The sequence below is a fragment of the Apaloderma vittatum genome, unplaced genomic scaffold (assembly GCF_000703405.1).
Source record: "Apaloderma vittatum isolate BGI_N311 unplaced genomic scaffold, ASM70340v1 scaffold7297, whole genome shotgun sequence".
NCBI classification, from domain to species: domain Eukaryota; kingdom Metazoa; phylum Chordata; class Aves; order Trogoniformes; family Trogonidae; genus Apaloderma; species Apaloderma vittatum.
This window is the reverse complement of record NW_009724457.1, coordinates 31,934-55,282: the sequence shown is the minus strand read 5'-3', so window position 1 is coordinate 55,282 and position 23,349 is coordinate 31,934. Positions and strand designations below refer to the sequence as shown.

Genomic DNA, 23,349 nt, shown 5'->3' with positions numbered 1-23,349 from the left:
GGGCGGTCACCGCCGTCCCTGTGGTAGGAGATACCGAGGGTTTGCTCCTGGGCGGGGAAAGGGGCCTGGTCCTGGAAAGAAATAGGAAAAATAAAAGGTGAGCCGGGAGCTCCCAGGGCTGCGGTGAAGGCTCTTCAGGACGAGGTTTCAGCAGGTGACAGAAAAGACGTGATTATTTTCGCACGACATGGTTATTTGCACATCCTCCAAAACACATGCCTTGGAGGCGAATGCAGGCTCTGGTGCTTTTTGGGGAGAATTCCATGTTTGCCAGCAGCCCTCGAGGCCAAGTGCCATAAGCACCTTGTCCTCCCCTGGGAGAGTGACCCTTTCTCCACAAATACGTGGAAACACAAAAAATGTAACTCCTCATTTTTCAGAGGAGGGACCACAGGCACGCTGTGGATCAAGGTTCTCTGTATTTCCCCCAGGCTCACAGCCGGCCGGTTTGCCGAACCCACCCCCTCCTTTGAGAAGCCCCTTCCTCACTGTTACCCTTTATTCTTCTGTCACCACATCCTCCAGAACAAAAACCCTGCAGTGACTCTCCTGCCAGGCCATGCCCCTTCTGCCACCAAGAAGCCAAAGGAAATGACGCAGACCCTCGGGTGAAAGGGCTCGTGGTGAGAGGTGCAACACGTGAGCTAAAACGCTTTATTAGAGCCGCGTACCGAGGGGAAACAGTCGCTACAGGGAAACCTGGGGCTGAGCAGAGACGGTGCCAAACACACAACGGACAAATCCTGTTCCCCAGCTGGCCACGTACCCGTCAGGGACTCTGGAATGGGGGAATACGTTGTTTCTGCAGGTCATCTTCTCAAAACCAGGCCCAGCTGTGCCGGTGTTTTAAACAATCCCCCTCTGGCCACGGCACAACGAGACACGTCCCAATCATGCCCCACCCCTGGCACAAGGCCCAGTGAGGAACCACTGGCCGTGGTTTTCAGAAACCAGCAGCTGGGGGAGATGAGGTGCTTTGTGACCCTCTTCTCGTTGGAAAGTAACGTCTCTTTAACATCTCGATAACTGGGAAACGGCAAAGCAGCAGCCGCTTTCAAAACCCACACCTTCGTGACTGTCAGGTTTCCAGGGGTTGTCGGTCCCTCACTTGTACCACGCACGCTCAAAACGGAGCAGCTCGGTCCCTCCTTGCGGGCACGGCTTTAAGAGTTGTTATCGCTTTCAACCGGAGTTCCTTCCCCTCGTGGAGCTGCTTCTGAGGTCATGCCTACAGTTCGGTTAAATAACTGGTACAGTGGCCTAAAAAAAAAAGCAGCTAAGTAGCACTTGTGCTGTAAAATGCTAACCTGCTAAGCTTTTCCATGCATGCCAGCTTCCATCACTAAGAGCATAAAGGAAAATCTAGCTAACACGAGCCTGCGTTAGAGCTTTAGCCATCACCTATTTCCCTGTAAGAGCCACGACACGTCTGACTTGGGCACTCTGCAGACCTCCCGAATGCTTTCAGAGAGAAAATGGCAACTCTGTCAGAGCTGTACCTTCAGGTTTCGGCATTCAGCTTTCTCAACCTTTCAGCATCTGAGTTAAGGGCTAAAATTAGGCAATTCTGACTTTCAGTAAGCCCAGCACCTGCTGGAAGTGCCGTTTTGTGAGCGAGCATTTGCGATGTAAATAAATTAGAGCGACGAGAGAGGCATTACGGTACGCTTTGGCGAGGGGCGGGGGAGTGGAAATTCAGATTTCAGTCCTGTGCTTTGTCAGGAGAGGCAATTGAGATACCTGTTCTCTGGCACACTTTGTATGACCAGGAGACACCTTCCACCCGAGGCCAAGTCAAACTCCCAAGTGAAAGTGAGCGTTATCTCCCCAAACAGAGAGCAGCCACACACGCTGCTGCAGCAATCCACCAGGGAGTAGGCAGGAAAGGGAAATTAGAGCTGACACACAATTAGAGTAAAGTGAGTCTGCAAGTGCTCCTGAGAGCCCATGGAAAGCAAATAGAAATCAGGCAGAAGCTATTTCTATGGAAAGCAAATAGAAATCAGGCAGAAGCTATTTTGAGGCAGAATTTAGGGGTGAGAGAAGCAGAAATAGGCTTTTGCTAAGAACTAAATTCAAACCCTCCCAAGAATCCAAATTTAGTGTTTAACGCTTCTTGTATCTGCTCGCTTTGTACCCGCTCACATGCGCTAAGCTGCAGCCTGATTGCAGAAACGAAAGGGGGAAAAAAAAGATGTAAAAACAATCAGAAAAGGTTTCTCGCAGTCAGCCTAGAGAGGCCTAAGGAGCTCTCTGCCTGACTTCCAACCCAGGGAGCACTCTGGAATCTTAACGAAGTCAAAGACGAGCGGAGGCGCTCAGCACCTTTGGAAAATCAGCCCACTTATCTTTGTAGATGACACTGCCTTAACGTTGGCACCTGTGCAGCTGACAGCAAAAACTAGCGGACGTTAAACTCATTCATTGTGACCGGGCAGTGAGAGGGAAAAATAACTCGAGGGAAGGAGGGGGTGGGGAGCAAGATTTCTGCTATCGTAGCCAGTCAGGAGCTGCTGGATATCTTCTGAGGACTTGCCACCGGCCGCCTTCTCCGGCTTTGCAAAACCCTGCAAGAAAATGAAGAGAAGGTGAGCACAGGAGCCAGGTGCCGCACGGAACGCTGCGTTAGAGGGGTCAGTGGAGCAGATGAACGTGGAGGAACGGGAGGGGAAAGGCGAGTCAGTCGCACCGTGTTAGGCCAACAAAGCTGCCACGTGTGCAGCAAGGCAGGTGCCCCTTTCCTTGCTTCTCTCTGTCACGAGGCAGAGGGAGGAAAGGAGACCTCGTCTCATAATCGCAGGGCAGGGCTTCTGGTTGCCGCTGTGATTGACTCCTGTCCCATCCAGATAATCCAACAAAACCATATCCTTGTTGATCTGTTGACAGATGCAAGGAGGAACTCTTTAATTTCCTTCAGAACAGGCTCCCAGCCTCCAAGGGACGTTGCTCTCATCGCTCAAGCCAGCCCCCTGTTTGTCTCCCCCACGTGAAGAGAAACACAGCCTGTTTATCACATTATGGCCAGAGATTCTGGCTCCAGCCGAGACCCCCGGGACCGTGTTTCCAGCTAATTCTGCAACAGAGGTCACTGCTTCCCACTGAAAAGGCCCAGAACAATGCCTGCTTGGGTCACTCGCTAAACGTGAGGGTTAAATGCTCTCCATGAGCTCTCTCATCCAGCCATTTATGCTGATGCTGTAAAGGGACACTCACCTAGAAGAGTTTCTCATAGCACTTGTCACAGTGGACAATGTCCCGGTGGATGAATATTTTGTCCAGAAGATCTCCCATTGCTTTGTGGCAAATTCCACACTGCCAAAGGGAAAATGAGGTGGTTGGACAGGAACCAAAGCACGAGGCAGTGATCACAGCATGGATGCTGAAACAGTTTCATTTTATAAAGGTATCATCTCATAAAGGTGTGAGGATGCCAAAAGCAGTGACCTTTGAGGCTAAACTTTTCTATGACAGACAGGTGCCACTGCAGCCCCCCTCCTCCTGCACTCATCCCTTCCACAGACCTGACCTGCAAGCTCTGCAACGTTTGAGAGATTCAGCAAGAGCTGCACTGGGGCACAAAAGACACAAAGCAGCAAGTCTGCCACAAGGACAGGGACACGAGCAGAGAGGGTGCCTCTATTCTATCAGATGACAATAAAGAATTCTCCTGTTCCAATACACATTCATTTGAAGAGCTGAACAACGAACGTCTGTGACTGCACAACTTCCTTTGTTGTGATGCGGATGCCAGCACTCGGCACACCCTGAAAGTCTGAGGATGGAATTTGCACCAAGATTCCTCCTCTGACCACTTCACTTCACAGCAGCACAAAGGCAGTCACTAATTAGGTGGCAACACTCTGGAATAAATTGCTCAGAGAGGTTGTGGCTGCCCCCTCCCTGGAGGTGTTCAAGGCCAGGTTGGATGAGCCTGGAGCAAACTGGGCTGGTTGAGAGGCGTCCCTGCCCATGGCAGGGGGCTGGATTAGATGGTCTCTAAGGTCCCTTCCAGCCTAGGCCATTCTGTGAATTAAGATGTGGTGGGTTTTTTACCCTGAAGCAGTATTCGTGGCAGCAGATGTTAAGGTGCTGGATTATGATCTTAGGGCAGTCTCGGATCTCACGGCTGCAGTAACTGCAAACTGGTTCGCTGGACCTGTGAAGGAACAGAAGGTGAATTCCTCTGTAACACGAGCTGGTTCCAGTCCCAGCACTGGTCCCAGCGGTTTCTTACCCAACACCAGCACTGCTCTCCATGAGCTACCTGCTTCTACACGTGTTTGTGGCAAGTGTTACCTGGGGATGCAGAGCCCCAGCAGGGCAGTACAGACCTTAAGGTCAATGTCACCATATTTCCCAAAGATCATTTACACTTCATGCTGGTATTTCACCAAACACACACCAATATTCTAAAAAAGCAAAGCCTTAAAGTCACTTGTGTTTCAACTTGAAACCCCAAAGGCAGCCCCAGAGCATCCTACCTCTGCAGGGGAGCACTGGACAGGTAGCTGTGGTGGCTGTACGTTGCTCTCTCCAAATCGGTCAAATCCACAAGGCTGCCACTGCAGTCAGGAGAAAATACAAGCCCTTAACAGTGATATATGGGATAAGCATCTCAGATGGATCCATTAATCATCACTCCTGCGTCCAGTGCACTCCTCAGTAAAACTTCTCTGGCCTCACTGGGGCCCCAGTGTTTACATATGGACCCTATAAATAGCAGCTCTTTTCATTGCTGCTAAACTCCCAAATCCTGAGCTATTACGCAGGAAAAGACAGGGAATGCATACTTAGTGTCACCTCACTGAGCATTCCCTCTCTGCCTCCTGCTTGCCTGTGGTTTTTAGGTGCTGCAGCAACAAACACGTTTATCTTTGGTGGTGACATCGGCTTTGCTGGCCTGTAGGAACAGCTGGAGATTTACAGAGTGTGTCATCAGTGCTGGGGGGAACAAATGCCAGCAGGGAAGCTTCAACCTGGGTGTTAACTTGCTGCCACACTAGTGTGAGCACGATGCACACAGGGCCAGATCCTGCTCTCAGTCACATTAGTGTCAACCTGGAGTAGCTTTACTTAGTTACCGTTGAGCAGAACACAGAAGACCAAAGGTTTAAGCTTGAAAAAGGCATCTTGGATCTTCTTCTGACTCATAAATAACTTGTTTGAGCGAGAACTTGCAACCTCCAAATTTCTCTCACCAACTCCAGTTGTCTGGTTATGCATGTGAATGCGCAGGGAAGCCTGACAGTCCCGAAGTGCAGCCTAAAAAACTGCGGGGCAGGGTTTTCACCTGCCTCGACTGCAGAGACACTCTCCTGGGTCCCCAAAGCAGCACTGCTGTCCTAGAAAAACTCTCTGCCCGCAATGTCATAGTCCCTCCTGGGTTATCTTCCAGCTCGGGAGCTCGCTCGGTGTGTGTCGGCTGGCAAAGCCACGCGCTGTCGCTTTGCACACGCGTGTGGACATGGGACTGTCCTCGCACGCTCCTCGTACCTGCCGTAGCGCGGGGAGGCCGATCTCTCGCTGCTGTTCACATACTCCTTCACAAAAAGGACCCCTTTTCTAGGAGCGGGTGGAAAGAGAAGGAGAAGCATTTGCATTAGAAAAGAGACCGGAGCTAATGAGAGGCATCGCGAGGGACCACATGCGTGCGCTTGGACACGCAACGCGTGCACAGAGAGGCACAGAGTGACATGCCCTTGTTCTCCCATACATACTGAAAATGGAGCATTGTTGCTAAATAACACCTAATTTACCCCTCTAATTAACCCACCAAAACAAATCAAGTTAATTAAAAAGAATGGGATGGATAATGTAACTCTTTCATCCAGTTATCCCCTGTTTTGCAAGGATAAGTCTTTTTCGACTCATGTCAGGATTATGCACACAATAAGTATTTAGAGGGCTTGTGGTTCTGCCCGTTAACGCTAAAGCCCTACTGGCGCGGCGCTACTCACAGCGACTGCTTTGTCCCTGGAACATCTCCAGCGTTTTCAGCCATTATAACTTGCTGCTGGTTTGTTTGGGGATGTTTTTGCTGACCCTTCCCTGCATACTCCTCCCTCTTTAAAATTCTGCTTTCAAAATTACATGGCCCCATCTGTCTGTCTACAGCTCTGTCACAGAGCGAGGGGCGACGCCGTGCCCACTGGCTCTCTTCCCCGAGCCATGAAATGAACTAATCAGGCTCTTTCTCCATGGTGCATTTTCACTGCTGCCTATAAGCTATGTTTAATCCTCTCTTCTTATGTGAGCAAACTAAGCCGTGTCACAGCTAACGGAAGAGAAGAAAAGCTCTTTTTTTTTCCCCTAAACTTAGCGTAGACACTTCCCATGTCAAGTGTTGCAGATGAGAGTGCCAGCCCCACCAAAATCTGATATACTGGCTGCATGTACACGGCTCACTTGCTCATGACAGACAACAAAGAGTTTTCCAAGAGCCCCATGCGTGAGGTGAGCAATATCACATCTCTCCAGCTATAAGGTGTTCTGGAAGATTCATGGGCACCTGGAGAGAAGCATCCAGCCCATCCTCTCCCTTCTGGGTGGCTCTGACCACCTTGGCAACGCCCATGCTCTTAGCCAGAAGCGGCTGAGAAACGTGCTGTGGCCCAGCTGGCAAGCAGCAAAGCCTGGCTTGTCTGCCCCGAACAGGAGGGCTGCATGAGAAACCCGTATCGCAGCAGGGAGACCACGACCACCCTTTGGCCTTTACCCGGCAGTGCTGGGGTCGGGCTGGTACCCAGAGGCTGCTGGACCGTCGTGCGGTGAGGTGGCAACTGGAGTGCTGATCCTCTCGCTTGACCTTGAGAGAAACCTGGCAAGAGAGACAAAAAAGTTCATGGACACTGTAAACGTGAGCCATGACCTGATCCAAGGTGGCAGCCAAGAGAAGAGCGTGGTTTGGGAGGGCACAATATCAGGGCCCTAGGCAATACACATTAATTCATCTTTATCACAGGCCAAAAAGGCTCCTTTCTCTTTTTACATCTGCCACATAACAGTATGACTTCCCTGGAGAAGCGATTTGCAAAAAGTCTCATTTATAGGGCCTTGGGAGAAAAAGAAAAAAAACCCACAAAGCAGAAACCTAACAAGATATTCACGTAGGTACAGACTGCAAGTGCATCACACAGCCAGAATGGGAGCAGCTACCGAGAGAAGAAGGAGGAGAGGAGGAGATGGGGACATGTTGGCCGAAGTCCAAAATAACTATCCCCACAAAATAACTATCCTTCCACTTCGAGATTTCAAAAGCCGTAGAGGGGGAAGGTGGCAAAACTACAGGTACATCTTTGGGAAACAGCTCTGCCTGTCCACACAGCAAGGACGCCTGAGAAGTTTGCCTGGCAGGGCTGCAGCTCATCTTGCTTCAAGGGTCCTGTGCCTCCTGTTCACACCCACAACGTGCTCCTCTCTGTGGATCCAACACTCAGACCCACGCTGGGGCCTCCATGTGGTGTCGGACCACACGTGGAGGGACTGACACTGTCACAGAGGGCTGCAGAAAGCCCAGGGTAAGGATATTCCTACCCCTTCCAGCAACCTTGTTCTGGGACCAGTTCGGTCATTTAACTATTGACATTCTGGAGATAGTGATCCTCTCTCTCTCGACATCTCTCTTTGCTTTTAGTTCTCTTGTCTTCTGTAGCCTCTGCAAAGGGGTGAACGGGGGTAGCCAGGAACCAGCACTCCATTCTCCTGTCACTCTGTTCCAGCACCCCATGTGGTGAAAAATCTCCAGAGATGGATGTAATTGCAGCCCCTGCACTGGGTATCTTTTGCTGGGAACAGTTTAAGAGTAGTTCTGTGCCTCTAAATCACACCTTCAGACCCTAGAGACAACTCCTCTCTCTTTCAGCTTCCCAGCTTCTCTGCCACCACTGGTTCATGGAGGTTTCCCTCACAACCACCCATTTACCTGGTACTGTCATAGTTTAAGGTGTCCATGTAGAACGGCACCCTGTGGCTTCTCTGGGAAATGGACACGGTGGTGTCTCTGGGAAGGGAGTCGTGGCTATGAAAGGAAGTGATACAATTCTCAAGCGCTGAACGTGAGCACATGAGGGATTCTCACAAGCGGCGAGAACCTTGGCTAAACGTCTCCCTGCTTCGCGTCAAAACCACCCACTCATCACAGCCACCCGCGCACACAGCACCTCACTGCACGCACTTAGATCCAATGAATCGGCAAGAAGTGGGTCAGCGATGCTCTACATACTGAATAAACGTGGCTGTGGGGTGTTCTTAGGGCTAACAAGCCTGGATCCCACCCTCCTTCTTACCGTCCAGCCGTGAGGTTAAACTCCCCGTGCCCTCTGGCGCTAGCGCTGTCGTATCTGCTGTTCCTGGGGCTGCTTCTCCCATCATAAACTCTCCCTTCATAATCTGGGGTAGGTCTGGTGAGGAAGAACAAAGCCCTGATTACACAGTACCAGGAGCCACCGGAGCCCCCACATTGGCCAATTAATGTCTTGTCTCAGCAGTCACAGCCATGATGCCTTCTCCCTTTGCTCTGCCCGTTTCACCTGTGCTGCTTCTGGCACAGGTACAAAGCTCTGAGGCCAGAAAAGCACTCTCAGAACCTAACTCTTGAGAGTAAAGCTGAAGCAGATTATAAACGAATCTACCTTCAATTTTTTTTCCCTTCCCCAGCACCCCCAAAACCCACCACAGCACGCTCTGCACGTGTGAGCTGCTGACCAGCTGTCCCATCTGGGTGTCAGACCTTTTTGCTTTTCCGAGGCAGAACTCATTATGGGAATGGCTTTAACCTGTGGGCAGAGCTCAGGTTCTTTCAATATACAGAATGAGCTTAGAGCTTATGGTCATTCATTTCTTGCAAGTGCCCCGGGGCCACAGATTATGTTTATATTGTATATCAGCACTGATTAAAGCTTCAGGCAACTGTATAACTTAATGTTAAACAGTGCTGAAAAACACTGCAGATCAATGCTGCGTTACAGAGAGAAAGAGGGGCAGGCTAAGCTCATCGTAAGAGGAGGAAAAACCTGCTCTGGGCAAGATGTGAATTTGGTCTGTGATATAAACCCAAGGGCAGGAACGGAGTGTGAGTTTCTAGCGCTGCAGAGAGATGGGTCAGCATCACACAGTGCCGGGGATGCTGACAGGCTACAAAGTACGACGAAGGTCTGTCCCTTTTTTTCCTAGTCCTGGTCTGCAAGTGCCCCCAAAAGCAAACGAGAGCTTTGTGACATCAACTTTCTCAAAAAACGCTAAAAGAGATGAAGATGACATGAAGTGTCACTTATGTCACTGAGGCTCACGAGAAATAAAATAGGACGTTCCTGAATCGACATCTCTACAGTTAGAGAGGAGCAGCAGATGTGGGCTCTACACATCACGCTTCCAGGCACCACACAGGAGGTCTGGATACAACCTGCCAAGAACTCTCCAGCACTACAGAGCCGTTTCCAGATCTCCTGAATCCCTTCTTCCTGTCCAAAAAATTGTGAGACCTGGCAATACTGTTGCTACCCATGGGAACAAAATCCAGATCTCGCTTCTTGACTCAGAGCTCGTCCAACCTGGAGCAGAATTTCTGTGAAACAGTTCTGTGCCAGCAGCTTTTCCTGTCTCTGCATCCCGTCCCCGAGCCCTTACCTTGTGGTGCTGAACACCTGGCTGTCCACGTAGGATGGTATCCTGTGGCTGGGTGCTGCCAGGCTGCTGTTAAAAGGCTGGCGGTCCACGTACAGTGGTGTGGGGTGCTGGGTCTCATATGCACCAAGAGCACTCTCTTCTGAGCTGAAGTTAGACCTGCTAAAGAATTACACCCAACTTTGACCATATTTGCTCTGACCAGCTCATGCACGCGTTCAAAATTTGCCAAGGCAGGATCATTCCTCTCTCTACTGGCAATAAGGAAAAGCTGGAGCAGCACGCTGGTCGGGGGAATGGCAAAGGTCTGTACCGCTTCCCCTCACCTCCACAACCTGAATTCCCAGCACGACGACATGCTGCATGATATCTAAGTTAATTTGTTAACTGAAACATGAACAAGCCTACGTGGGTGGAATCCTAAATCTAATAGTCCTTCTGTACCATGTGATTCGCACGTGCCAGGCAAATTTACACAGGTCCAGCCCTGCAGCCAGGTTTGTATCGAGAAGCAGGAACGGCAAAGATGAGGATTTGAAGCAAAGGGAGAGCTCTACCATACCTGGCTGCCACTGTGTTGGCCTCGTCGTGTCTCCAGTCTCCCCGGCTCTCGTGACGACTCTCTGTCGTGGGGTGGGTTTGTTCTTCATAAGCTGGAGTGATCCTGGTCAGGGAGGAAAAAGCCCGTCAGCAGCTTTAGCACTTGTGCCTAAACCTGTCCAATGCGGTGAGTAAACGCAGGGACACGGTGATTGTGTTGGCTTCTGAATTCACTACCCAAGAAACAAGCACTTGAGGGGAGCACAGAAGACGTGCGAGGCAGCAGCAAAGCGTGCCTGGGCCCCTACCTGTCCTGGCCGGGGTCACAGTCATTTGCACACGGGGTCTCTGGAGCAGTGATGCTGCTTTCTCTGGGTAAAGAGCTGGACCTGCCAAGACAGAAGACCCGTTAGAGTCTGCAGAAGTGCCACTGCATGTAGAATTACGGTAGGATGTGAGTGCAACCCCTGGTCAATCTCCTGCCTCAAGAAAAGTACGATATCCCTGCGTGAGAATATGCCCGATAACCCAGAGAGACGCAAAAAAAAACCCAAAAAAAAACTAAACCAAGAACCCCACAGTTGGAAAAGACAAATCTCTAAAAAAATAAGTCTGAAAGAAAAATAAAGCTCCTGATGAGTATCAGTTACTTATTTGCTTTTCCCAAACTTGACATTTTAACTCTAGTCCTTTAGTTATGACCATTATGGATTATCAGACCACTAAGAGCATGAGCTGGCCTCGTGTGGGGACCATCTCAGAAGCATTTATCCACTTGATAGACCCACTAGATTTACACCTGTCTGCATTAAGCTGGTTTTGCATGTTCGTGCACATCACCCACCCCAGGAATACCAACAGCCTGTAGGAAACGTGAAACCAGCTTAGATTCCTGCATCAAAACTGCATTTAATTAGATTCTAAGAAATTAATTCTCAAAATGCTTTCCAAGACCCTGCCCTGATACATTAAGGCTGATGACAGAGGACGCAGCTCCTACTCTTGACTTGCTGCTGGTTGAGTTTCGGTGTGTGGGGGAAGACACACGAGGGATTAACCCTCCTACTAGAGGAAAAAGCAGGCAGGCGATTATCTGAGATTACCTAGTCGTGCTGGGTTCAAGCTCAGTATGTTCCTTTGACCTGGAAAGCTCTGGGTGGCCATCATGGTCAGGAGGTTCTTGTCCCTTTTCAGTATGGTCATTTGAGTCCAAAAACCTAAAATAAAGAACTGTGCTTAAGGCAGTAGAGAAGAACCATGCTGGGATGGGCAGACACCCGTTCCTTAGGCAGGGAGCAGGAGACACTGGCCAGAGCAATTCCACACTGCCCCAGCACCGGATCTGACGGGAATCGCGTGCAGATCCTGCTCTAGCTCGCAGGGTCGCAGCTAACGGCCCTTCCTCCGAGTTTGTCACGGAAGGAAAACGCTCGGCACAGGAGAAAGCACTCGTGTCAGGATTCCTCAGACCGACAGCTGCTTCTACCACCTCAGGACACGCTCAAGCAGGATTCTGAAGCTTCACAAAGGCCTGGGTAGTACTTGCTAAGATCTCTGGGCAGCAGAAGCCACCACCTGCCACTGCGGTACTGAGGTATCTGCACTGATGCTGAGGGACCCGTGTCACACGCTGTCAGCGCAGAAACTGTCTCTCACGCACCGTATGTCTCCCCCAGTCAGCTGGTTTTTCCAGCGGGACTGCCGGCTGGAATGTGCCATTAGGAAACCCTTGCTCTTGGGTGCAAAGCAGAGGAGCTGTTCTGTGGCCTCAGTTACCCGGGGAGCAGAATAAGACACAAAGAATTACGGAATGAAAAGATGCTGTAGGTGAGTCCTAGTGACCACTCACCCTTCTCGGATCAGCTCTGGTCTGTAGTCACCGGAGGCCCGCACGCTCTCGTGCCCCCTTTCTACAGGGGCGCGCCCCTCTTTGAAATCCTGGGAAGAGCTGACAAAGGAAGAGAAATCCCACTTGTGGCTGCCAGGCACAAACACCTGAAAGTTCAGCTCAGCGCACAATGAGAAGACAAAAGGCATTGGTGGAGGAACTCCCAAGGGCTAAGCTGTGACCAGCACAATGCTGGTTGCTTTCCCATCTCTGCACTAGGGTGCAAAAATCTAAAAGTACTCAAAAAGCTGTACTAGTCCACGCAAACGGACTCATGGGAGGGCATCCCAATTATCCTACTGCCCCAGTTCGTATCTGGCTCCGTGCCTTGGGCTCCTCCCTGCAGAAGGCAAGGGAGAAGAAGCGGGAGGTGCCCTCTCGTGTCCCAGCCCGGGGCTGGTGCAGGATGCTGCAGACATCTCTGCCCAGACTCCAAAGCACAGGACAGGTGGAGGGGGAGGGCGATCAGAGCCGAATTGTGCAGCAAGGCTCAGGGCTGCTGGGGAGAAACCAGGGAACATTAAATGTGTTTGCTGTGTGGTCAGTCTTCGGTGAACTTGACAGCAAATTTACTACTTCAAGGGATGCTGGAGAGAGGAGCGGTTTAGAGCTGCTCAGACAGCCCTTGTTACGCTGCTGTTCTCATGCTCCATATTTCCTGAGCAATGAGTATTTCCAAGGCTTTCGGCAACGAGAGACAAGACGTTAGCAAAGGCGGGGTGAAGCACCCCAGGTCCTTACGCCTCTTCATTCCAGTAAGGCTTGCTGGATGCTGGGACCTCGGGACTTGCGTATCTGCTCTCTGGGGTGCTGCTTCTCTCCTTGTAGCCCAGGACAGACCTGACAACAAAAGAAAGGCCCGTTACATCTTTGACAGCTGGCACAAGAACCCCCGCACTGGTGAATGCCATCTGCTCACCAGGGGAGCCTCGTGTCAATCTCTGCCATTCACTGTCCCACACTGGGATTTTTCTCTGGGGACCACGGTCAGACCGCAGCTGCCTTTCAGCTCCCTTGCTGCCAGCCCAGCATCACAGCAGCATTGCCCTGGATCAGCAGCAAATGAGAAGGTGGTGACTGAAGCCCACTAAGAGGCGAAAAGAAGTCTGAGGTGCTCAGCTCATATCAAAGATGGTGGAGGGAAACAACGCAAACTTCTGGTTTATTCTGCAAGCTGTGCTTTAAACCTCCGTGCAGTCACCTTCATCCTTGGGACTAAAGCTGTGAGAAGAAGCCTCTTTCTGTGCCTGCCCATGCAGATTTCCCCTAATCCTCAGTGTTACGCATGCGTCACTAAATTTACCCTACTCTTACCCTTTAAAGGAATATTCTGTGTCCTTTAGGTGCACAGGGAGTGTCTCAGTAGTAGGAGGAGGGACATCAGACCGCACGCTAGACCTGCCAAAAAAAGAAAGGAACCTATAAAAAAAAGAAAGGAATCTATAGCTTGATAGCTTGCCAAAGGCTTCAGGGGGGACTTGTATGAAATAACACCACTGCCCTTCATATGAGACCAGAAAAGAGAAACTCATTTTCTCAGAGAACCAATTTTCCTTCAGAAAAAAGAAACATTTTCACTATCTCTAATCAAGAAGAATGGAGGCTGTTAGTGGAACTAATGCAGTTGCTTGGCCTCAGTTCACACACGTCTCGGCTGGAAACGTGACTTTTCTGGCCTGTCACAGGCTCATGCACCTGGGACAAAGCACAACATGAACGCCTTCGGGGAAGACGTTTCCACATTACTAGCAGCAGCTCCAGGTCTTGGGCTTTACACCATCCTAGTTGTGATGCTGCTCCTCACCTCAACTGGGAGGTTTCAAGATGACATTTTCTCACCTCAAGTGCTTTGGTAAGCCAATACTTGGAGTCAGGTTCCAAAATAACGGACTACAGCAAACAAAGAAAGCAGCTTTAGGGAGATTAGCATGTTTGCTGTCAACTGCAGCAATTCTTTCCTGATTTGGCACCTCTGACATTGTCAAGGGAGCAAGCACGCTCTAGAGAGCACGTGGAACTGTGACATTTTTGAGATCAATGTTAAAAGCAATGATGAAGCTGCTCTACCTGGTCCCAGGCTGCTTCTGCAGGAGGAAATTGGTGTCCAACAGAGAACGGAAAGAATGTCATTCCCAGTGTTCAGCCATGAAGGGTTTTCTGCCTCCCCTTGCTTTTGTTGTCCCATTTGGATTCTGCTTCCAGCTCTGCTCTGGATGAGTTACTTGTTCTCCCACCCAACATCTGTCCCCTGTGAGCAGCATCACAAGCACCAGCCCCAGGCTCTGACCTTGCAGGTTCAGACTTTGCATCATCCAGCGAGGAAGAGGCCTCGTACCGATGGTGCAGCTTGTCCGTAGCATCCGCAGGTCTGTCCCTGCAACCAGAGTTGGACTTGGTTAGAGAGGGAGTTCCCTGGGGCACAGAAGGAAGCTTAGCAAGCTGGAGAACAGAGCAAGGAGCAAAAAGAAAAAATAAAAGCCAAACGTGATGTTTTCCTGTCTCAAACATAACATCTTTTCCTCCTTCCTGCTTAGCTCAGAGAATTCTGTGCAGCAGCCCTGAAGGGCAGAGACAGAAATCCAACCAGCTCGCGCTACGGCAAGGGGAGAGGGTGAAAGATCTCGGTCCATTTTGGATCAGGTGCACTCCTGCTGCTCCTACAACACTTTTGCTAGGGCAGCACAAGGTCAGGAAAAGGTCTCTCTCGCTATAAAATCACAAAAAAGTTAATTTTACACTCTTAATAAGTTTACACTCACTTTGTTGGGTAAAATCCATTGTTGGTTTCTGTGTGTTCAGGATAACTGAAAAGGAGAGACACCAACTTTAGAAAGCGTTTGGTTTGGGTAATGGTCTACAATTATTTTCTTACACATTTAATAAAAGAGGAGGAAATCCCTAAAATTTCCCAGAGATGTTCCTCAGTCTGTCTCTACGGGTAAAACAGCATAAAACTTCAGGGAGACTCAGCACGTGTGAAGTACAAAGGAGCAGTTAGTAACTCTGAGCACCATCAGCCCATGACAGATGCTAGTGGTACGGACTCATCTGGAAATCCAAGCCAGGACTCCTCCAAAACCAGCGGGATGTCCTTCCGCCCCCAGCTGCAGCTCAGGCTCCTCCATCTGCCCGCACAGAAGGGAAGGAGCGGCCCTGGCACCCTTTGGCTTGTCTCAGGGGAGCTGACAAAACGGGGAGCTTCAGGTGTCTCCATCCCAGATTTCTGTTCTCTTGTTTCCAGGCTGTTGAAGAGGGCAGTGTTTTCTTCCCTCTCCCCTTTCTTAAACAGAATTTTAGAGAAACTGCTGCAGTTGTGCCAAGCACAGACCGAACCGAGTTTTTCCATCAGCAAATACCCATTCAGAGTGTCCCTGCAGCTCAAGAGCAGCAGTTTACAATTTGCACAACGCTCAGGTCAATAAAGGGACTTCACGTGAGCTCTACCTTCCGTTCGTGGTAACCAAGGTTGCTTTAGGGGCCAGTTCATCCCATGGAAAGGGCTCAGGCTTTTCCTTCGGAGGTCTGTCACTAGAAAGAGGAAAATGGCAACGAGAGATGACCCAACAGCATCACCCTGCAGCAGCCTGCTAACGCACAATTTGCACAACGCTCAGGTCAATAAAGGGACTTCACGTGAGCTCTACCTTCCGTTCGTGGTAACCAAGGTTGCTTTAGGGGCCAGTTCATCCCATGGAAAGGGCTCAGGCTTTTCCTTCGGAGGTCTGTCACTAGAAAGAGGAAAATGGCAACGAGAGATGACCCAACAGCATCACCCTGCAGCAGCCTGCTAACGCGTCGTTAGGAGAAAGGGCTCAGGCTTCTCCTTCGGAGGTCTGTCACTAGAAAAAGGAAAACGTCAACGAGAGATGACCCAACAGCATCATCCTGCAGCAGCCTGCTAACGGGTCGTTAGGAGGAGCACGAAACGGGGCTAATTCACTGTGTTAGGACAGGAGGGGGCAGATCTCGGAGTACCACAGGCCTGTTCAGGTGCTGCTCGCCTCTGCTCAGGTGAATCTAAGTTCCCTACAACAGCTGTTGCCTCTACTCGTGGGCCAGAAAGGCCTTACTACAGGTCCTCCAGCTGGACCCTAAGCCCATCTCTCACTCCCCCAGACCCATCAAGCTGTCTCCTTCCTTCCCCACCAATTACTCTCGCTGCAGTTTTAGGTGGCTTAAGTAATGAGGCATCCTCTAATTTCTCTGGGAGACTGACTCACAATTAGGAGCAGCTCCGTGACCCAGACGACCCCGAGCACAATGGGCGTGTTGTAATCGGGCTGTCCCTGCAGTGACACACAAGGATTTATTTATGGGCCTCAGCTGAACGATCGTGACAGTAGCCCAGCCTCTACCTTTTTCTCAAGCCCTTCTAAGAGTTTACTTCAACCTGTGATATTGGTTTGGGGACATTTCTAGTTTTCTATTCACTGATAGAGGTGGAGAGTGAGTTGCAATTAACTGTACGTGCTACAGAAGTTCATTTGGGGGATCCAAGCCTTCTGCAGCTGCTTAAGCACAACAGAGCCAAAGGTGAGACCATGCGTCCAACTCTGCCTCCTTCAGCCCAAAACTCAGGGTGCTAACACCAAGAATAAAAAGAGCTCTGCTAATACGGGGTGTATGCTGAAAACCTGTGTACAGTGCAGAGGAGAAGGACGTAAGTGTACAAGGAGGGAGTGATGTCTCTCTCAGGAGGGCCAGAAGCTTCCCTCCAAGTTCCCTGTCACACCTGTGCAGCCACACAGGCTCTGCCCCTCAGCACGTCCAGCACCTGTACTCACACCTTTAGGTTCCTAATCAGCTCTTCCTTAGGTTTTTCCTTCATACAACAGAAGCTTTTTACACTTCCCCACTGCTCAGCCACCCCTTCAGGCTTTCTACAGGGAGCAGAGGACCAGACCCGATGTTAGTGGGAGCCACCAGCAACTGAGGTTCTGCATGTCCCTTGTAGGTGGAGGAAGCTCCCCTGGGTACAGCAGTGGGAGGGCAATTGGAGCAGTGAATTAAAAATAAACACATGAAATAGACTCTTCAGGGACTGTGCCAGTGAGGAGAATCCTTGAGGGAGGTGAAGGAAGAGCAGAGAAAATTGACAAGTTGCAGCTTAGCCAGCAGATGATGCTCTTGGAGTGCAGCCCAGGAGCAGAGAGATCCCATCTGTTGGAGACCACTAGCAGGTATATACTATTTCTGAGCAAAAAGCAGGGTTACGCCGTAGTGCACACATCAGCCTTTCTCAACTTCTTACCCGTCCTCAAGCTGTGACACAGTTTCAGATGAGGGTTTCCCACTCGGGGCCTGTCTGCTCTCACCATTTCTGCAAGAAAAACAGCAAAAGGATGAGGTAGGGAGATGAGGGGGCACGACGTGAGGCGCAGGACCTGGATGGCTTGTTGGACGCATGCTACGTACAGCGCAGGGACTGGATTTAAATGAAAGCCCGATGGGTTCAGGAGATAAAAAAGGTCTGCAGTTTTGGGCTTCACATTCTCATCGTAAAGAACTAAGTAACCTTCAAGCTGCGGGAGGCTCACGGCTTCCAGCTGGGCCAATTTCCTCCCAGATTGCCGACACTTTTGTAAAGTGCTGCTTTCTTAGCTTCCTTGTGCTACAGTATTTATTGTTCCACCACCACGCTGTGTCCACAACTATCGAGTATCTGGGAAAATAGAGCCAAGAGAGCCAAAGCCTCCAGCGCAGCGTGCCCCTTGCTGTCCTGAGAGGAGCTCTAGGACGAAGCAGGGCCAGCAGACCTACCTGATTTCGGTAGTAGTGGAGATTCTAACAGAAGTCTCGCTCCAGGTTGTGGTGGTTTGGCTCTTCTTGCCTGTTTCAGGGCTGCAAAAGAAGGCAAAGACAAAAGCTGTCATTGCTGAACAAATCAGCTCCCCGCTGCAGCTGGCTGAAATTTTCCTGCGTGGAGGTGTTCCCTTCTGTGAATAAATAAAGTGGAAAACAAATGACGCCGTTCTTCAATATGTTCACGTACACAGTCATCCCACCAGAAGCAGGTTTTTAACTTAAAAACACTGATACTGCCAGACATACCTACTTTCTGCCAGGGATACACAAAGAATAAAAAGAACAAGGTCAGTAGCCAAAGCACCATTTGCAGGGCTGCGGAAAACCATTTCAGCACTTTTTATACTTTTTGTACAAATTCAATCAAAGTCAGAAGCAACTGAAAATTATTCCCCTACACATATTTGTAGTAGTTCAGCCAGTTTGGTTGTTTTTCCTTCAGGTTTTGAGCACTTCTATCAGAATGTTGTCAGATTCTTGCGGGATATAATGTGGAAATCAGACACCAAATCTTTTTTAAAACAGCTGCCTGCATGTAAGAAAAATCTCCCATGTACCAGGCTGGCAAAGTTGCTTCATTTCACCTCCCGGGAGTCCGAGACATCCTGGCTGTGTTATAAGACTCACCTGGAGGAAGACGCTGCTGTTGTCTTTGACTCGTTCCAGGAAGTGGTGGTTTTTCGTAGCCCGTTAGTACTGACAAGGAAAAACAAACAAGAAAAAGAGGTAACAAAGCATTAAAAGACAGCAGATTTTTTAGGTGCCTTCTCCTGTGGGGACACATTCTGCCTTCTGGTGCACAGCTGCTGTGTCTGCTTCGCGGGCAGCGAGGCCAAACCTTGTTGCGCCAGGACTCGTGGGCAGTTGCCCCTACACTCGTATAACTGGTCTCTGCCTTTCTGCCAAAATACTCAGTCTTTAGAAACTGGCTTTTCCTACTTAGCACAGCTGGAGCTGCTTCCCAGCTGGCGCATTCATTCCTGAGGTTTGAGCGTGCACTAAAAATCAGTTTCCCCCAAACAAATGGATTAAAGTTCAGCGCATTCAAAAAAATTGATTTCCCTGCGTGCATGTGAGGAAAGAGGGGCAATCGCTTCCCAGCCCTGCCTCAAACCTGCACAACGGCGCAGAACCACTACCAAAATTTCGTGAGGCAGCTCCTTCACCCTGAAAATAAAGCATTTCAAGCTGAAAGGCCCCATTTATTGGGCTCCCTGCTGGGCCCACGAAGGACCAGAGTGGCAAAGAAGCTACTAATGCTGCTGCCTGGCACCAAGCCACCATCACCACAGGAACAGAGAGCTGAATCCCAAATTAAACAAATCTGCGTGGAAACAGGGGAGGGATTCTCCCTCCTAGGGCAAACATTTCCACACAGACTGGTCTCACTCAGCCCCACACCACTGCTCCTGACCTGTGTGGGCTGAGGGAAGGTGTCATTGCTGTCCCTTTACACCAGGGACGACCAGGGTGTGAGAATGCTTGGGCTGGTCTGTCACAGCTCGGTACGGCTCTTGCGTATATTTGGGCTTCGGAGCAGCCTGTGAAAGGGGCTGGGGGCTTGAGAAAAGGTGAACATTTCCCATCAGAGCAGAGATCAATTTAAAGATAATGAACCTCTCGAACCTCTCCAGTCACACCTATCTGTCGCCATCACAGCAGAATAATTAAATCTCAAAGTCTAACGAAGGCAGAGAGCTGGCTCAGGGGACTGGAAATAATGAGATATCGAGTATTTCATGTCTAGGTGATGGGGTCAGTTCACGCAGCCAAGTTTGCTGGTAAAAGAAAATCGTTACTATCTGATGGCTGCCCCTACTCCTCCTGGAGTTGTCTTTCCAGGCTCATTCCTGCGGCACACGAGCACCTTGTGAAGACAGGACTGGCTGGGCTGCGGAGCGGGATCAGGAGAGGGGCCGGGCGGCAGGTTCACACCGTACAACTCGCAGCAGAGTTGGCCTGTGGTTAAACGGAGTTTGTCACCTCCCAGAGCTGTCAGTCGGGCACTTTATGACACTCTGGCCCTCTCTAGTTGGGTTCGGGTAGTGTCACCTCGCAGATAAATGCGGCTGTCTGCACAGATGGCAAATGCGTGTGCCCTGAAATCACAGACAGCCAACACGCTGCTCCAGGATGAGGTAAATACCTGTGGTTGTCATCCAGTGTAAACCTGCCAGGCATGGTTGGACTCCTCCTCTGCTGGCCTTCCTCTTCTTCTATCTCAATTCTTTCAAAAGGCAAAGAGAGAGTCAAATATCACATTATTTCCTGCTAGCTAAGCCAGGCAGTTTCTCCCTGTTTTCCCTTAAGCCATGTTTTCCCCTCTCTTTCCCCTAGCAGCAGATTTTTACTGCTCCTCATGCTCCCTGAGGTGAGGGAGTCTCTCCTTGTCTCAGGTTGCCCATAACGCAAAGCATCACCAGCGCCGGATTCTGAGCGTTTACAAGGCTGGGGGCTCTCGGGAGCCAGTGTCATTCAGCCCAGAGCATCCTTCTGAGGGAAGTGTCTCTCCTCTGCTTTGAAACACTGGCAGGGGGAATCTCCTATCGCAGCACCCACCAGCAGCCCTGGTACAGCACCCAGACACGTGGCAGCACCTCCCGAGGGTCAATGACCTACCTCTTGGCAAACAACGGCAGGAATTCTTGCGTTGGGCTGCTGCAAAGGAAGAATAAAGGCAACAGTTAGAAGTTTGGAGGTCAAGACACACCTTGGGCAGGGGCAGAGCCTCTAACCCATAATTGACCCGTATGCTGCAAGGTATTAAGGGGTCAGGTAGCACCATCTGGGCAGAGCTGACAGCGCCTGGGTGTGTTAAACCCGTGCAAATTACAGAGCGGAGGAAATAAAAATAGGAATAGCAGCTAGTTATGTGAAGAAGCTTCCTCAAAGGGCCTTTTTAATTTTACGCCTTCCTGAAGGCTGTTTTTCTTCCTGCATACAAACCTGCCTCCCTCCACACCACAGCAGGCTCAGGAGCCAGCGCAAACACCCTTAATGTCCTTACAAACCCTGCCCAAGCACTTCTCTCACTCTGGGCACAGCTGAGTGCTGCTGGCGCATCCCCTCCCTGCTCCCTCCTGCACTGGCAACCTCCTGGTGCCTCATTGTGTCACCCTGAGTTATAACAAGAGGAAAAGGATTTATAGTGAAAGCCAGTTGCAAAAAAAATTCACTATTGTGGCTCCTGGGAGATCAGAGACCTTGGAAATGTGGTTTTTCTTTTCTTCCCCTCCTGGCAAAGAGGTGGACAACAGAGCCTTGAACACCCGTAGCTCCCACACATTAGGTTCTTTTTCCCCACAGAACTGTTTTGAAGCTCCAGCTAAGATCCCAATCTTGTAAATCCAGCTGTAGTTCAAACACGACGTAAAGGCAAACTGTCACAAAAAACTGATCCACACTGGATGAGGTTTATGTTTGTTCTGTTTTTCCCCTCGTTGCAACAAGACTGGAGAGAGCAGTATTAAGAACTGATTCTCAAAACTAAAGTCTTGACTGTGGGCCTCAGGGAATTAGGGACCATCAGGGCTTTTCTCTTCCCAAAATTTCTCACCAAGGACAATCCCAAGACTCTTGGAGGATTTCTCCAGTCCTGCAGAAACCGGGAGATACCCTTGACAGATGGCAGCTACACCTTCTCCACTCGCTGGAAAGGCACCTGCCACCTTCAGAGAATCTCAGGCCAGGCCACCATCCCTGTGAGACCAATTTCAAGAGTCTCTTCCCACTCTTCTGCCCCACACCTGGAGGCTGAAGACTCACCCGTTGCTTTTCTTGGCCGCCGAGAGGACGTAAGCCCGTTCCCTGCTGGCAGTGCGTCGCAGGACACTGTTGGCCGCCTCTGTCCTAGAAAAGAGGGAAGGGGTCACATTCTGCCCAGGCTCTGAGTGGCTGCTGGCTATAGCTTCGAAGAGACAATAAGTGAACAACCCAGCAGAGGCTTGTGCTAACTCCGACAGAGCTCCCGTGCTCTGGGGAGCTGAAATCCACTCAGAGCCAAGAGGAGTAACAATGGATTGTCTTTTTCTTTAGTATCATTCATGCAAAAAAACCCAAATAAAACAAAATCCCATAACAAAAAAAACGCTTTTCCTCTTCCAGGAGGACAGAGGGACTTCCCCCTTTTCTCAAGACCTGGACTGTTTCAGCATTGCACACAGTGGGACAAAAACCCCAGGACACGGGTGTCGTGGCTGACGTGCTGCATGGGCTGTGCGTGTCTGTATCGGTCCCAGCACACGGACCGAGGGAGAAGGAGGATCTCTGCAAGGAGTTTTACTGGCTCATCTCCAGCGGGCAAATTCCCAAGCTGGCATTCTCAAGAGTTTTGTATTTGAGGAGAAATCTCTTCAGAAACTCAGCTGAAAGCAACAAGGACGCTGGCTGTGGCAGGTGCGCGGGCGGTGGCAGTTGCAGGCCTGCCAGCCAGACACAACACTCCTGGTATGAGAAGGAGAAACCCGTCCGGATCTGGACTTAGATGCAAGTCCCCAAGTGGTCCAGGCTCAAAGGCACCCCTTGGCTGCGGGAGGCGAGCTCCTCCCTTTCCTGCCAGGCTATTTGTAGTCTCTATCTTTTCACAGAGACACTATGTAGCCGATGGATTCCGGAGCCCATTTCCAGCTGCCAAATTAATTGGGGAATGCTGTCAGGCTGAATCATGTCAGGCTTTTAATTATATTTTGTTGGGAGCGCAGTCGCCGGGGGGCATGGATGCGCTCTGCATAGAAATATCTGCTTATTATTATTTTACTGCAATCAACCCTAATGGGTCGTCATCGAACTGACCCTCCCAGTAATGACCAGTTAAGCTGAAGTGAAGTCCACTTGTCAGTGCCCCTGCCAGAAGAAGGTGGTTACCTGGAGGGCATACCTCTTTTTATGTTCGTCTGCGCTAAAAGGCACGTCCTCCTCATCCAAGTCCACGGATTTTTGCCTGACATTATACGGAGCCCTGAAACAGAACGGGGAGGGGAGAGCCGGGGTGAGGGAACTGTCTCTGTAGGCTGTTGCAGAAGCAAAACTCAAGGTAAACCCAAGGGCAGGGTGTGTGGAAATGGGTTCAGCCCCTACAAGTGTTGCACATGAGAGTGGAAGGCACTTGGATTTTTCACGCACGTGGGGGTGCACCCGTTCCTGTAAGATTTTGTTTTCTTGCTATAAGGGTTAAGCCTAGAGGCTGGCTTGTAATAAATGCTCATCTGCATTTCAGATTAGAGCCACAGCCTTTGACGTGAAAAAACCGTGTAGGAAATGTCAGCAGCGCTGTTCTGCCACGAGGCGCCTCCTTCCTCCTGGTTTCAGAAAGGCCAGCGATGCCGCCAACCAAATCCCCAGGCTGCACCCTCCAATTCCTACCTTAATTACTACCAAGTGATAAAATTCACTTTATACAGAGGCCATTACCGGCTCAAGGAACTCCTCACGACCACACGCAGCTGCCGGCAGTGCCGAGAACTGCATCAGCGCTGGGCTGCCAGAGCCATGCGTGG

General features: G+C 50.4%; 1 protein-coding gene across 1 annotated transcript in view; it reads right to left on the bottom strand.

The window, feature by feature from the left end:
- Positions 1-3,213: 3,213 nt before the first annotated feature.
- Positions 3,214-23,349, bottom strand: part of ZNF185 (zinc finger protein 185 (LIM domain)) — a 20,249-nt gene continuing 113 nt past the window's right edge. Inside the window, 25 exon segments of the mRNA XM_009872494.1 lie at positions 3,214-3,312; positions 4,054-4,156; positions 4,482-4,562; positions 5,494-5,562; positions 6,716-6,817; positions 7,922-8,017; positions 8,286-8,399; positions 9,625-9,780; positions 10,184-10,285; positions 10,470-10,554; positions 10,557-10,628; positions 11,275-11,378; positions 12,011-12,109; positions 12,791-12,889; positions 13,364-13,453; positions 14,298-14,461; positions 14,805-14,853; positions 15,694-15,777; positions 17,301-17,369; positions 17,810-17,890; positions 18,482-18,550; positions 20,001-20,081; positions 20,474-20,512; positions 21,620-21,703; positions 22,731-22,811. Of these exon segments, the coding sequence (XP_009870796.1) occupies positions 3,214-3,312; positions 4,054-4,156; positions 4,482-4,562; positions 5,494-5,562; positions 6,716-6,817; positions 7,922-8,017; positions 8,286-8,399; positions 9,625-9,780; positions 10,184-10,285; positions 10,470-10,554; positions 10,557-10,628; positions 11,275-11,378; positions 12,011-12,109; positions 12,791-12,889; positions 13,364-13,453; positions 14,298-14,461; positions 14,805-14,853; positions 15,694-15,777; positions 17,301-17,369; positions 17,810-17,890; positions 18,482-18,550; positions 20,001-20,081; positions 20,474-20,512; positions 21,620-21,703; positions 22,731-22,811 (2,272 nt within the window).